This window comes from Clinocottus analis, unplaced genomic scaffold (assembly GCF_023055335.1).
Source record: "Clinocottus analis isolate CAN_PGR_092001 unplaced genomic scaffold, fCliAna1.0.p SCAF_7, whole genome shotgun sequence".
In the NCBI taxonomy this organism is placed as follows: Eukaryota; Metazoa; Chordata; class Actinopteri; order Perciformes; family Cottidae; genus Clinocottus; species Clinocottus analis.
In genome coordinates this window covers 2,711,027-2,725,514 of record NW_027176229.1, presented here as the reverse complement: position 1 = coordinate 2,725,514, position 14,488 = coordinate 2,711,027, and the positions used below count along the sequence as shown (strand labels likewise).

The window sequence follows — 14,488 nt, the reverse complement described above, 5'->3', positions numbered from 1 at the left end:
TGCTGAAAGGTGAACTGACCCGAGCATTCCGCCTGCTTATCAGCAACCAAGTGTCAACGAGTCGATTAGTGTCACCCAATCCCGTTAGGTTTTAGCAGTTAGCCAAACACACCCTTAACAGCTGGAGTTAAATAGGTGAGATACAAGTCTGCAGCAGTCTAAAACTGGTAATACAAAAAGGTGTTTTTATTAAGAGGGAGTCACTGTAACTACAAGGGGGCCTTGAACATGTAGCCATAATTGGGCACCCAAAACTTTATGCAGTTTGCTGCAGCAGAATATATAGCCGCAGACAAACACAGACTTTACATTTGATCAGTCGTACAGAGAAGCGACTGTGACAACTAGAGGCAGACTTGAACCCACAAAGCACAACAACCCACGAACCTATGTTCAGGTAGAAGTGGTTTACTCCAAAGTTCAGATCAAAATAAAACAAGTGGTCAAACCATGTAGTCGGTCTGCATAGCAAACAACCCCAAAGTGGCAGGTCAAGGAAAGCCAAAATGTCAGGAAGAGGCCGGCAAGTTTAACAGAACTGAAAGTTGTGCAAAAACCACCAGACGACCTGAAAGAGAGCGAGAGCAACTGAAGCGGAGAGAAAGTAATAAATGGGATGCGGGTGAGTCTGGGTGTGGAAACTTATGTGAAGGGAATGAGGTAATCAGAGGCTGGAGGGAGGAACTGGACATGAGAATATAGAGACAGGGTTCACAACAAGGACATGACGGACTAGGTTGTGACACAAACACATAACCTCTCCTCAGGACTACGCCTGGAGGAGACAATGAATCGAAGATCTCCATTAGACGAGCAGCAACAATTAAGACAAGTCGATAAGATTAACACAACAATCATGAGGACATTGATTGTTTTTCCTGACTGTAAGGCACTCTGACCACATAATTACTGTATGTTCTACCTCAAACTGGTAACATTAGAGATGTGGTCAGCTGTGTTATTCTTAGTTAAGTCAATATAGGATCTGCTTTAAGGCAACCAAGAAAAGATTATTGAATGGCAGAACACAGATAGCTCAGCATAATTTATATCCGGTAATTCCAAACCAAATTGTGTCATACAATGAACAATAAAGCATCTTATTTTTTCATAAGCATAAGAAAATGTTGACATTGGGCGGTCTGCACACCTTCTATATCTTGCCATGTCTTCAAAATATCTATTACTGATTCTGTCACCAACCATTTATTCTTAATGAAAGAAAAAATGCCCTCCTCTCTATACTCTATTATGCAAGTCCAAAAAAAATTCAAGTGTTTGCATCCAGTAACTGCTCTTGGAATCTAACCTGAGCAGTCACCAACGACTTCTTTAGTTTCTTTAGTCTTTTTAAACTTCACTATTCCGAATGATGTATGTGTGCTGAGCTGCAGTTTCTGCGTGCTCACATTCAATCTCACTTTACTCACGAGCAACACTTTCTCGGCTTGTTCGAAAGCCAATCATGGTGCATTATGTTGCTTAAGACACTTCCAGCAGACTTCTTGTGTCCAGGAGTTGAGCTTTTAAAATGAACAACGTTGACATATTCAACAATTTAGTATTTCCAAATGAGGGAGAAGAAGTCGATGTCCTCTCAAGAATTTGAATTTGAACCAGCTGAACAAAATTTTCCTGAAGAAGATAGCAGTGCTTTTAGAGAAGCGTCCCTAGATGAATATAGGGGCTGCATTAACTGTCTGTAGTAGTTTTATTAAAATAGCATTACAGATTTACTATAATTTCACCATCCAGACAACTTTGCTCAAGCTGTTGGATAAAAATGTAATAAAATAGAAATAAATCTGTTTGTAGTCATCATGATGCTACTCTGTCACATAAATGGTTTTGGAGCTCTATCCCATGTACAGTGTAACTGTAATTGTGTGATACTGTATCCATCCTGACAAGCATGACAAACAAATGATTTGAAACCACCTTCACCTGTTTGTCTTCAGTCTGCGAGACTGATTCTGATTTGATGATGCATAATTTGCTGATGTGCCGGTCTTTCCTCTTTTGATGAGGTTCGTTCAGAACAATTCCTCCAGAATAAAGGAGAGTAACATCACCCTTGCACTGCGTCGAAAAGGTCCCATTAACCCTACACTCCATAGCTTCCTCTCAGTATACACAGAAGAGCCTGTAAGAGAGGGATAAATGATATTGTCCATATCGTTAGAATTGATCTTGACCTTGGTGCAACAGATGAGCAGAAAGCAGTACAGTCGGCCCGAATGCAAAATGCATGTCTTATCTTAGAAAAAGTGTCTGAGAGGTTTCAGCCTCCTCCCCGGCCTTATCATCGGAAACAGAAGTTGCAACAGTGTGCAGGCGTGAACGCTGCAGAAATCCTTCAACGTGCGGTAGACTGTGAGTGTGAGGCTGAGCGATTGTGGACATAAAATAAGGGGGAAACCGAGGTGTAGTGTTCTTAGAACAAGATGTTGATGACCTGTGGTGCACAGTCGGCTCGCAGAGTGACTGCAGCCTCTGTTCCTCAGCCCATGAAACCATCAGTCGCCCAACAGAGTCCCCCAGGCCCATTGGGTGAAAACTGTGACCCCATTCCAACTATACAGCAATACAAGGTAGCTTTGCCTCACGACTGAAGCCGAGGCTCCAGCTATATTTTGAATGCCTTCTCTGGCCTGCGTCAGCACATATTCACACACCATGGTTCAGCTTCCTGTTGGGCTGCATATCTGCGTCGCTGCAGACAACTGGTCGTTAGATATCGGTGAACTGGCACACAGGACACAGGAGAAGGAGGTTTGTCAAAAACAGTGATGATGGCTGACTTTATGTAGTTTGTGATGAGAGGCTTTGTGCGTTAGCATGTCTACGATCCTGCACAGAGGAGCCACAAAACTGTTATTTACTTTGCACTACAGCAGCACAAGTACATCCGTCTTCGCTTCACCTGAAGGTGACATGCGATGTGTCTAGCAGCAGGAAAGGATTTTTGAACTGGGGTCAGACGTCATGAGGTGAAGAAGATATGCTGCTTCAAATGAATTAGTCAAAAAGCTCAACATATGACTTGGATGCTTCCGAGCAAAACTACTTGGTGCATTTTCAATGAAAGATTATGTTATCAATCCTATGCAGGCACACGAGAGGCCAAAGTCTTACCCAGCATGCACTTTAAGACCCTATTAGGTTTTGATCTTATGCTGCCCTCCCATTCATAGTTTGTTCCATTTAGGTTTTGTCTCTTAACTTTCAGACTCTGTTGCTGCCAACCAGAGATGGTCACAAAGTCATTTTTTGTCCTGCTCATCTTTGAGCTGAAGTCCAAGTCAGGTTGTGACTTGAGTTATATTCTTAAGGTTGTAATGAAAGTGCCATCCAATCTGGTTAGAACACGGCAAAAACTATGTTTATTGATGAGATGTCGTACGAGTAAAAAACTGATTTCTTTCAAATAAAAAATTACATTTTGACGTGCAAATTTTGTGAAATATGTTAATTTTCTAACAGAAATAAGTTGGGATGAACATTCTGTAGTTTGAATTGACAGACAAATACCGGACACCACATCCAAAAAGTAAAAAGTAATGTCATAGCTGAAGCTCAAGATCAGAGGATTGGTGATTTGATACCTGGCTTCGATAGTCCATGATGTTGTGTCCTTGGGCAAATTGCTCTCGTTGCTGTGCCTATTGTGTATGAATGTGCCCATCAGTTACTCCTGATGGGCAGGTGGAGCCTTAGCCCCTCCCATCAGTGTATGAATGGTTGTGAATATTGACAATTAGCGTTAAAGCGGTCAGGAGACTAGACAAGTGCTGTACAAGTACAGTCCATTTGCCATTTATCCACAGCTTGAACACAGTTTAATTAGCTCAGGTAGCTCGCATTGGGTAAAATGATCCCTGATCCCTGCAGTCATAGCCGCCCCTAAACAGCAGGTCCATGTCGTTGTCTGCTGTTGTGTCATTGTCTGACATGAAGTTCTGTGGAAGTTAATGTCCCCATGGGGACAATAAAGTTTCAATGTCTAATGTCTGAACAAATAAAAGCGAGATTAAAGCATCCAGCTGGTTCAACAGGATTATAATAACTCCATGAAAGGACTTGTATGGACTCCAATTGAATAGTTGAAAGAGAACCTGTACAAGTCACAGCTGTTTTTTTTTTACAATTATACATTCGTGGAATTCCTCCCATGAGTCATATGTCAACTAATTATTACCTTGCAGCTTTGGTGTTGTTAGCCAGGTTTCACACAATGATAAAACCTGTGATGAGTCTGTTTTAATGGTGGCTCTATTTAATTTAATGTACACCACAGTAGTGTTAAGTAGCGTCGCTACTTAATACTTTACTTCACTACATGCATATCAAAAGTTGGACTCCACAAACATCAAATATAATACAGTATTACAAATTGTGCTCTTTTTATGGCCTGTTCACCCACACAGATGTTTTCAGTTACAGGTACACTTGCAGTATTGTAACAAAAACAACAGCCAAAAAACAGAAACAGCGTCAACAAACTGCCAATACTGATATTATTGAACATGCCAATAATAATTATTATTATTACAATTATAATCATTCATACAAATTATGATATTCAAGTTCTAAATGAGACACATCATAATCCCTCTGTCACATTTTGTGATGTTGAATTTGTAGATGTTGTGGGAAACAGCTCGGTAAATCTGTCTAATGTGATGTAAATGATTGTATAACAAGTGTTAATTTAAAGATATAGATTTAAGCTTACGGACCATGCGTTCCACAATCTAATGTCACTGATTCAATACCATACAGCAAGAATATTAATTGGCCCACCTTTTCTTTTGGTTCAGGCTGTTATGGTGTTTAATAATACTACGCTGTATTTTATTAATTTTCTTTGTTTACCTTTATTTAACTAAATAAGTCAAATGAGAACTAGCTCTTATTCACAATGACTGCGAGTAAAAAAGGAAGCAACAGGTGGAAAACATCTTATAACAATCTCATACAAAGAATACAACATGAGCAATATATGTAATAAATTAAAAAAAACACACCTTAAAAAAAACAGTTGCAGTGATCAGAGTTTGTTTCAGTGATCAGAGTTTGTTTAAGTTATTTAAGGTAACAGAAGTGTGGAGTTTTAGCGTCTTTGTAACACATTCCAGAGAAACGACTGAGTACTTTTACTTCCGCCGCTGTATACAACTGGGACGTCTCGGGGCACATGAGTGGCTCTGGGATGTTACCCGTCGCCCCGCCCAGACGTGTACGTCACTGCCATTACAGTCAAGCCGACTTGCACCTGCGCAACACTTTGAGAGCTACACTTTGGGAAGGCAGTGGACACCAAACACACTTTTACCGTACAGAAGCTTTTTGCGGGACGAGTCAATGTACGTGTGAGGATTAGTACTAAAACAATGACCGAGCGCCCACTCCTCTTGGTAAGTGTCGCTCAGAAGTTTGCTGTTGATGTGAGTCCAGTTGCTGGTAATAAAAAAAAGTTTAAATTAAATTATATAAACTTCTGCTTCGCTCCTACAACAACATTGCAACACTTCCTGAGAGTCGTAAACGGTTCCGTAGAGTAGTTTTCCATGGAGTGGATTATCTGAACGCTAACTCTCAGTTGGTGTTTATTTAGGACGCCAGGTGCTCTCCCGGGAACTGGGACGTTATTTTTTGTCGCACTGGCTGAATACCAAACGCTGTTTACCGAACTAACCACGTTTTGGGGGGATAAAACTGTCTGTAGCTTGTGTCCTCGCAGAATGTCACAGTTATCCGTCAAAAGCCCCTCTTAGTCCGTCGGAGCCCAGGTGAGAAATTCCTCGTCGGCTTCAGAAAGTAACTCGTTCCTTCACCTAAACTCGTTTCCCCTTAAACACGACCAATCTGATCAGAAGTGTTGCTTTGGTCGACTGCTGGGTGTACATTTATAATTTGCATTTAATAATATAAAACAAATAAGTTACGTCCGAAGTTGACTGGGCGTCTTCCTGACGCCTTCCCCTAATCTTCGATTAAGAATGTGTGGATTTTAATTGCTCTTCGATATTTTGATATGTATATGTTCTAAAATCAGGAGTAAACTATATTCTATGCAGTGTATCGTAATCTTCCTGTAATTCGGCGTGGCAGTTATCCACCAAAGGCCTTTATTTATGTGATAATTTAGCTTTTAATATCCGGATTGCTTGGTGACCTCGCCGCATAAACTGCTCGACGAGCAAAAGTTAAGCGAAAGTTTAAAAGCCGTTTTTAGGGGATTATAAGCATTCTAAGATTTCAACGTTGTCTTATATTTTCTGATTATGTATTTCTGCTTCGTTAAACAAACCAAGTTACCGTCAGATTCTATTGTTTTAAATGAAGATTCGTCTAACTTGTATTATTTTTATTATTTCACGGATAATATGGTCTATAACTCATTTAATATGTTTTAACCACATTTTACATTAATAAAATGTATGGAAGGGGTCGGAGCATGCCATGTCATTCCACGTGATCTTTTTAGCTGGATAACGTTGGGAAATAATGGGTGTGGACATAAATCTGGTCTTGCACGATTGCCTTGTTTGGTTCTATTTTCCACCTGACCAGGTGTTGACTATATTTGGACAAACTGTTTGTCTCGTCAATTGTAAAAACATTATCAGATAACATTTATATCCCATCAGTTTAGCGTATCTTCACAATATTAGAGGATACATATTTTGCGGCTGTTAACCTCAGAAGATGTTGAGGCATGTTAAACAGTAAGCTGAATGGGAACCCCCTTTCTCCCAGTCTGTCTACCTGTGAAGCCATCCTCGTGACCTGATCAGAAGTGCATTTTATTGGTCGTCACAGTCGGCAGGAAGACTTGCGTCATCTCATTCATGAGACAATGACTCATATTTTGTTCTTTGTGCTTTGAGTATTAAAACTTTCGATGAGTATTCCTGTGTAAACAAGTCACTTCCTGAGAGCGGAGCTGATGCATAAAGCCCTTCAGACTGTCGTCACAGGACTGAGTAGGCTAAGATATCCACAAATGGGTGACTGAAAAAGTCAGAAGGAAAACGTTAACTACATAAAATAACGTGGTCACTAATGTATGAAGGGATGTAAAGCAAAGGTGCAATAAATGCTGAGGGCTCTCTCTAAAAGATATTTAAAAAATAATAATCATCCCGAGCAACAGCCTAAAGATATTTTGAGTTTACTCAAACAAAAAGAAACACACTGGAGTGTGAAGCCTCTTTTGTCATTTTTAAAACTTATTTTTGTACGCCGACGACAGCCTTGATCGATGCATCATGTTTTCTGGTTGTCCGTATGTCTGTTAGTCCAAAAGGCAGTAAACTGCAACTTGACTGGTTGGCGGAGGCATTCAACCGCCAGGCGGTAGCGCTAGTTTAAAATTGTTGCAGGTTAACTTTCTGTCATGTCGTTAGTTGATCAGTTGAATTGTCTCAGTAACAAACAATACCTACATTATGTTTTCCATCTTGAGTGCTGTCTCTCTCCTCCCTCCTGCCCCCATTCCGAAGGTTCTCCCGGTATTGATCTTGTGGCTCAAATCCACGTGGGCTTTTACACAGCCTGGCCTCGGCTGCAGAGGCGACCTGGAGTACGCAAGCGGCAACATCTGCTGTTTAAAATGTCCAGCTGGTAAGACACATGAATCCATGGTTTAGTCCTATGTCGCCAGCTTCATTCACAAATCCATCACCAGAGCTCTGAAGCAGCTCGATCGTGATTGGTTACTAAGAAGCTTAAGTGATTGGTTCAGTTGGAGAGTGAAGTGTGTGTGTGTGTGTGTGTGTGTGTGTGTGTGTGTGTGTGTGTGTTAGGTACACGTATGGCATCACCCTGCACCAGAGCAGGAGAGGAGGGGACGTGTGAGGAATGTGACGATGGGACATACACGGAGCATGCCAACGACCATAAGTACTGTTTCAAGTGCACGCAGTGTCGCCCAGGTAGTTCTGCTTGACTGCTTCACACCATTGATTGGAATGACTGTGAAAAGGTTGAATACATTGATTCCATTCCCAAAGTACTTTGAGCCTAAACTCAGATTTAACAAGCGCTTTTTTGCTTTGGTCCTTAGATCAGGAAATTGTAAGGGATTGCACTCACACTCAGGAGGCAGAATGTCAGTGCAAACCGGGAAAATTTTGTGCCCCTGAACAAGCATGCGAGGTGTGCAGGAAGTGCTTAAGGTGAGTCGATGCAAACCAAACTTAGATCGATCCTCTTTCCTTTTTTCTGTCTCCTTTCTCAATTGAAGACTCTTAATGTTTTCAATTCCTCTTCTTTGTTTTGCCTGCTTCCAAAATAGGTGTAAGGAAGATGAAGAGATAGTGAGGAACTGCACCTCCACCACCAATACAGAATGCAAGAAAAGGCAGCCCACCGCTAGTTATAACAAAGGTACACAACTCGGCGGGTGCTAATACCACCTGAAAAAAGACTTGTGGAGAAATTGCTCAATATGTCCCATTTTTACTATTTTTAAATGTGAGATTTCCAGGCCAAAAGTGCATAACTTTACATGTACAGTATGTGAGTGCAACATCAGAAAAGTAATACAGCTTGACATTTATTATTTCCATCATAAGGTGCTAATAAGTCTGTCAATTGTGCTTTTTTTTAAAAAAAAAAAAAGTAGTAGCAAATGGCTGGGTGATTGGGACACCACTGGTCGTTTGTCTGGTTGGCGTGATAATATTTGCTGTGTGGAGACATCGGAGAGCAACAGGTATGTGAAAAAACTATTTCTCAGAAATAGAAGAACAAATGCAGTATCCGGAATGTGCAAATACTATATTAAATGGAACAATGACAGCATCAACAGGTGTATTCAGGAAATTAAGACGGGCCAAAGGAAATTACAGCATGCAGTATGATACAACGTACTTTCATTTCTCACAGCCAAAGTTTGCTGCACCAAGGAATTGCTTGTCTTGCTAAAGGCTAAAGAAACCATTCCATTAGAGCAGGAAATTATGTGACATCTGTGGGCCTGATCTTTCCAGCTCATCACATTGTTGTCAGGTGTGGAATGTAAAGACGGTGGCATACAGCAGCTCACCTGTACTGAGACATCCGCTAATACATGTTCAGTAAAATAGTATTGTTATAATCACTATTAATTGATTATTGTGATTAACTATGACGATCATCTGCCGATGATCGTCATAGTTAATCACATAAAATGTCAACAAATAAGTAAAAACGTCCCTCATTGCTGAAGCAATGTCATCAAATTGCTTCCATAACAGTGTTAATATTCTGCCAAATCAAAAATGTGCCTGCTTTCCTTTTGTCTGATTTGAAACCACAGATAATCAAGATATTTGCTAATTATGTTGTGTTGGACAACATTAATTAGCCAGTTATTTCAGCTCTGAATGATTTCAATAGATGTGTAAGACTTTGCATATGTTAACAATAGCGTGTTGCATTATTGTTTCCCCCAGTTGTCAGTGAGAAAAGTTTAAAATTAGATTTTTTTACATAAACATTGTGCTTACTGACTTATACAGGGCAGTTCTCTCCACACTATAGCCGTCCATTATTTTTTTTTAACTTAGCCTTCCTTTGAATGCTGAGTTTCTTTTTTTGTCTGTAGCCTTTATTGCAGACACTTCTGCCATACTTTATAGTGGCTGTTGCTACAGTCTCTCCTCTCTTGCTGCCTGTCAAGGTATTGGGTCATACAGCTGAACCGATGTACCCTGTAACTAATCAGAAAGCTATGATAAGCCGCCATGCTGTGATGAACTGTGAGCGGTCAAGTGAGCACCGTGGTTGCACATGCATGTGTACTGGATGGTTCGTAGTAGTGATGTCACTACAGGCTCTGCGTCTTTCACAGACTCGGGCTGTGCGCCATAAGTATGTCAAAGCAGGACAGGTGCAGAAACCTGCTGAACTGGACTCAAATACCAGGTGTGACGTTGATGGTTGTGGCTGACAGTGTGCAGCAGCAGGCGGTATAGTACAGAATAATAGGCTGGCCTACATAATATCTGCAAGGGTGTGTGTCATCATCATTTGAACCAAACTCTAAACTGGACTGCTCCCCATCCCCACCGTTTGCCAAACCATTGGTAAACCCCTCTCAATCAAGTACAGATTGGTATGAGGCGCGTTCAGGTTCTGGAGCCGGCTCCAATTCCCCCGGCTCTGACGCCACTGATTGGTGTGGCCAGAGGCTTTTTCTGCCCTTTTTGTTATTCAGTATTGATTTATCCATCACAACAAATTGAAGTTGCATGTCGGCGCCGTCAAAAAGCTGCTTGATGGCTTTGGGAATGTTGCATAATCCTCTCCTCACATCCTCCCTTCAGACTCTCGGAGAAGTACCCCCGACAGGCGGGAAGCTGGAAAGGTGAGTCACTTAAAATATTTCAATATATACTGTAGAAGTAATTAAAGCCAGCACGGAGCAGTATGATCCTCAAATGTCCTCAGATTTTATGTAAGATTAATACAGCAGCCTGTACCTAATTTACCGTAAACCTAGCAATACAAAAGTGTTTCCGAAGGACCCTTTAATCTTTTAAGCATGTTCCTCGCCCTTCCCAGCATGACCTCTGTCCCACCGATGACGGAAACGGTAGAGAAACCCAGAGGCCGAGGTGCTTCAATGTGCCCTGGCAACTGGTGAGAGCCAAATCCTCAGCCGGTTCGTCGGACGAGTGCAAAGCACTGCAAAGCCTCAGCAGCTCCGCCAGTAACTCCCAGCACAGTCTAACTGGCCTCTCCTCCTCTGCCTTCCCCGCACCTCCCCCCCGAGCCGTCCCCACAGCCCCTGTGCAACCCGACAGGAGGGTGAGAGTAACCGCTCATTTTCACCTCTGCCTCCTTCCTCGCTTCCTTCCTCACTTCCTTCCTTGCTTCATTCCTATCCCACCTGCTTACTGCTTGTTTGTAGTGAGCTATACTTTGCTGTCTCATGCGTCATTATTCAGTGGAACAGGGCAAGACAAGAAGACACGATGAAATCTAGTACATTACGTGACAGGACAGGTTTAACATCACAGTGCAAACAATATATTAGATACAGTGTAGGAGAATATTTATATCCATAGGACTGAAAGGTGGTACTCAACGTAGTCGCGGAGTTGCATCACATTCCTTGTTGCCACTGTTAAAAAAAAAACGTCTTTGCATTTTTCTAAACGTATTTAACAAACAAAAGGTTTTTATTTTAAGCAAGGGCTCATGGGATTTCTAAAGCATACTCTACTCTACTTTATGGTCTAACTCTAAATGGACCATAATTTACTAAATGAACATCATGCCGTATTGAAGAAGACTTGAGATTGAGACCATAAACTCATGTTTACAATGTTTAATGAGAGAATAAATCAAGAGAAGTAGTTATTTTCTCAGAGACTTCTCTACAAGCAGAGGAGTCGCCACCTGATGGTCAGTAAAGAGAATGCAGCAGCTTAAGGTTGCTGCCTGAAATTTCCTGAATTTTTTTCCTGTTTTTATCATTATGGTTGTTTTTTGTGAGTACTACTGTGGTAATTGTTGTTGTGACTTGCTGCTGATTTACTACTTAATGTCTTCTTCAGTTTCAATAACCGCCCCTGTTGTGACACAGTTGCAGGCTACTGTCATTGTGTTGTTCAGAGTTTTGCCACATGAGTCACATACCTCGTTAACAATTAACTCTGAGAAAGATTTCCTTATTGGCCTGCATTTCTTTCCACTCCAACCGGAAACACAACTTCGCATTTCTAGAAGTGTGTTTGATCAACAGTGAGCATGAGATTTTTCTTTTTTTTATGGACATGCACTCATTCATAACTGAATGAGAGGAATGGTTGTGGTTGTCACTGCTTTCCTTAACAATTCATGACCCGCAAAGAATTTCAGATATATTGGATATTAATAATTGTTTTTCTTTTGTCATCTAGGAAGATGTGACCTTCCCTAAGCTTGTTGCTGTTAATGGTAAAGTTCTCTTTATTGTCATTCCTTCTCTCAAACATAAGACATATCCTTACATTACTCAGATGAACGGGCAGCGTGAACCACTTGTACACTTATTCAGCCATGATGGCTTAAGTCAGGTGTACGTACTTGTGTAAAATCCTCTAATAAAAGCAATCTCTACACTGCTGACAGAGGGCTGGGCGCTTCAATGAAGGTCTTTATCTTTGCTTGCAGGTGAAGCGTCTCTAAGGAAATGCTTTGAGTATTTTGAGGAAATTGACTTCAACCAGCACAACAGATTTTTCCGTCACCTCGGTATTGTCGACAACGTGATCAAAAGCAAAGACAACCTTCCCTATGAAGACAAGATCCACGATTTGCTCACGATTTGGGTGGAGAAAGTGGGCCGGGAGGCCACCTTGAACGACCTGCTGCAGGCACTCCTCGCTTTGAATCAAAGGCGGACAGCGGAGGCTGTCAAGGAGAAAGCCCTCACTCATTATCATTACTATGTTGAGTAATAACTACAGGGGGGGACTCCTTTTGTAGTGTGTGTGAGAGAGAAAAACCTTGCTGATGCTGCGCCATCCCATACCGGGCGGTGCAACGTTGCATTTGACCGCTGCCCATACTGGGTCTCACGACTATGACAGTGGCGTCGGCTGCTTGTTGAAGAAACCTTGTGCATCGTGTCATTCTGGTGCGATCGCACATCGTTCTAACTGTGTTCTTTTGGTGAGTAGCACTTCTATTCAACCAAAGTTTGCTCGTACACTTGCACACTGCATATTTTATATATGTTACCGTTCTGTACAGTTTTGATGTGGAAGCACAGGCTCTTGTTCAGTCAGACTATGCCTGATTACAAGCCTGGTTGCCCTTACACATTCTGAAATGACAGCTTCTACATAAGTTAGGATGCTGTCTGACTGAATGATATTTATTCCCTCCAGCTCTGACTGGAGTGAAGTCATTACAAAAAAGTGTTTGCCGTCTAGTTTACACAGACTGCTTATTTACACACAAGCTTAAATGAGCTCAGATCTCAAGACAGGTCTATTGTTTCACATAGTGACTCTGATGTTCATCAGACCTTATTTATGATTTTGGCTGCTTTTTTAAAGCTATGTTTTATTTATTCTCAAAAATATAATTATTTGTGCTCAGGAATGAATGTCTTAATGGCTGCTGTATTGTAGCGACTTTGAACAAAAGGCCTAGAGATTAATGAGATAACTATGAAGTTGGTTATGTTTGATTTTATTTAAATAGTACCTCTTCTGCCTGACTATTGTGTTTGTTGATTGAAAGTGTTGTTGATCATGATTCAGCTTTTGCTGTTGGTTTACTTGCTCAAAGCACCTGATCAAAATGGATCTGATTATGATGATCTATGGTTACGTTTCTGCCTTAGTCCCGATCACAGCACTCACTTCAGGAAGGTTAACTAAACCACAAAAAGTTCTTCTGCTGGGACACACACTTGTCTCGGATTTTATAGAGAATTTAGTATTGTTACATTTTCCTTTTCTTACCTGTTGGTTTCTCGCATTCTCAGGTTCTATTTGTCAGCATTTCGTTGTTGTTTTTGAATAATTACAACTTCGTAGGCTGTAACATGACATAAATAAAAAATGTGAAAAGTCGAAATGCAATTTTAGGATAATAATTATCACTGGCTTGTGTTGTCTTATTCTTCCAACATGGTGGAAGTGGTTTGGTTTTGTGGGGAAATTACTAATTTATTAATTCCCACATGAATTCAGACCTATCATAGGACGATTAGCATCGGCCAGGCACCCACCAGGGCTGACAACTATCCAGCGCTACTCCAGTTCTAGATATTTTTCTTTGGAGCTAATCATGGTGAAACACTTTGTAATAGATGCTTGTTACCTGAAGAAGTTGTAAGGAGATATATATTGTCTTAAAGGTTTAGTTTCTTTACAAAAACCTTAGCACGTCTTTGCTAAGGTAAACTGATGTCTGCACATGCGGCTCTTGCTTTTAATGATTGTAACAGTAAATAAAGACCTACCTGACTCTCTATGGTACAGTGTTTATTCATTTCATTGTCTTCTGTCTCAAGCATTCTTGGTAACCCAGTGTTTTGAAGTCACAACTCTATGAATTGTGGGTGATTCCCTCAGGCAAGGTCTGCAGAAATGAAGACTTGCAGAAACTGTGCTTCAGTGGCTCGATTGTCTGTGAGAGATACTTAAGCATTTGGACAGTGGGCGAGGCCTGAACTCTCACAGGCTCTGCAGGGATGACGGTCTGATTGTGGAAGCTGGAATCGGTCCCTCAGTCTGTCCGCTGCTGCAGTGATGCTGTGAAGACAGTGCAGATGTGGAAGACTGGACTTTTTCAGGAGGGGGCTTGAGAGGCAGGAGCTACAGCAGACCATTTTGGATGGACAGTATTAGATTGATAATTTTTAAGGGATTCATGTTAAAGCATGGAACTATTAAAGTATAAACTTCAAAAACAACTTTAAACCTAAAAATTGAGCATATGTTTTCTTTGAAAATGGAATTTAACCATATTTCCCTTGAACACATACTGCAAATCC

The 14,488-nt window shown here is 41.1% G+C and overlaps 1 protein-coding gene across 4 annotated transcripts; it reads left to right on the top strand.

Annotated features, from left to right (window-relative positions):
- Window positions 1-5,305: 5,305 nt before the first annotated feature.
- On the top strand, window positions 5,306-13,963 carry LOC137804906 (tumor necrosis factor receptor superfamily member 10B-like). 4 transcript variants are annotated; one of them, XM_068604375.1, is made up of 10 exons: window positions 5,306-5,417; window positions 7,509-7,629; window positions 7,812-7,940; window positions 8,072-8,183; window positions 8,303-8,394; window positions 8,630-8,722; window positions 10,317-10,357; window positions 10,555-10,800; window positions 11,898-11,934; window positions 12,151-13,963. In XM_068604375.1, exons 1-10 carry the CDS (start codon window positions 5,394-5,396, stop codon window positions 12,435-12,437), a joined length of 1,182 nt encoding a protein of 393 aa, XP_068460476.1. In that variant the 5' UTR covers window positions 5,306-5,393; the 3' UTR covers window positions 12,438-13,963. The 4 variants fall into 4 exon arrangements, with proteins under 4 accessions (XP_068460476.1, XP_068460475.1, XP_068460477.1 ...); XM_068604374.1 differs by lacking the exon at window positions 5,306-5,417 and having other exon boundaries at window positions 6,801-7,629; window positions 8,633-8,722; XM_068604376.1 differs by lacking the exon at window positions 5,306-5,417 and having other exon boundaries at window positions 6,801-7,629; window positions 10,555-10,632.
- The last annotated feature ends 525 nt before the right edge of the window (window positions 13,964-14,488 follow it).

Excerpts from the sequence above, each read along its gene's own strand:
- LOC137804906 (XM_068604373.1), top strand. The coding sequence starts at position 7,455 with ATGTTTTCCATCTTGAGTGCTGTCTCTCTCCTCCCTCCTGCCCCCATT. Across the intron at positions 8,723-10,316 it reads GAGACATCGGAGAGCAACAG|ACTCTCGGAGAAGTACCCCC; the intron begins GTATGTGAAAAA and ends TCCTCCCTTCAG. Across the intron at positions 10,801-11,897 it reads CTGTGCAACCCGACAGGAGG|GAAGATGTGACCTTCCCTAA; the intron begins GTGAGAGTAACC and ends TTTGTCATCTAG.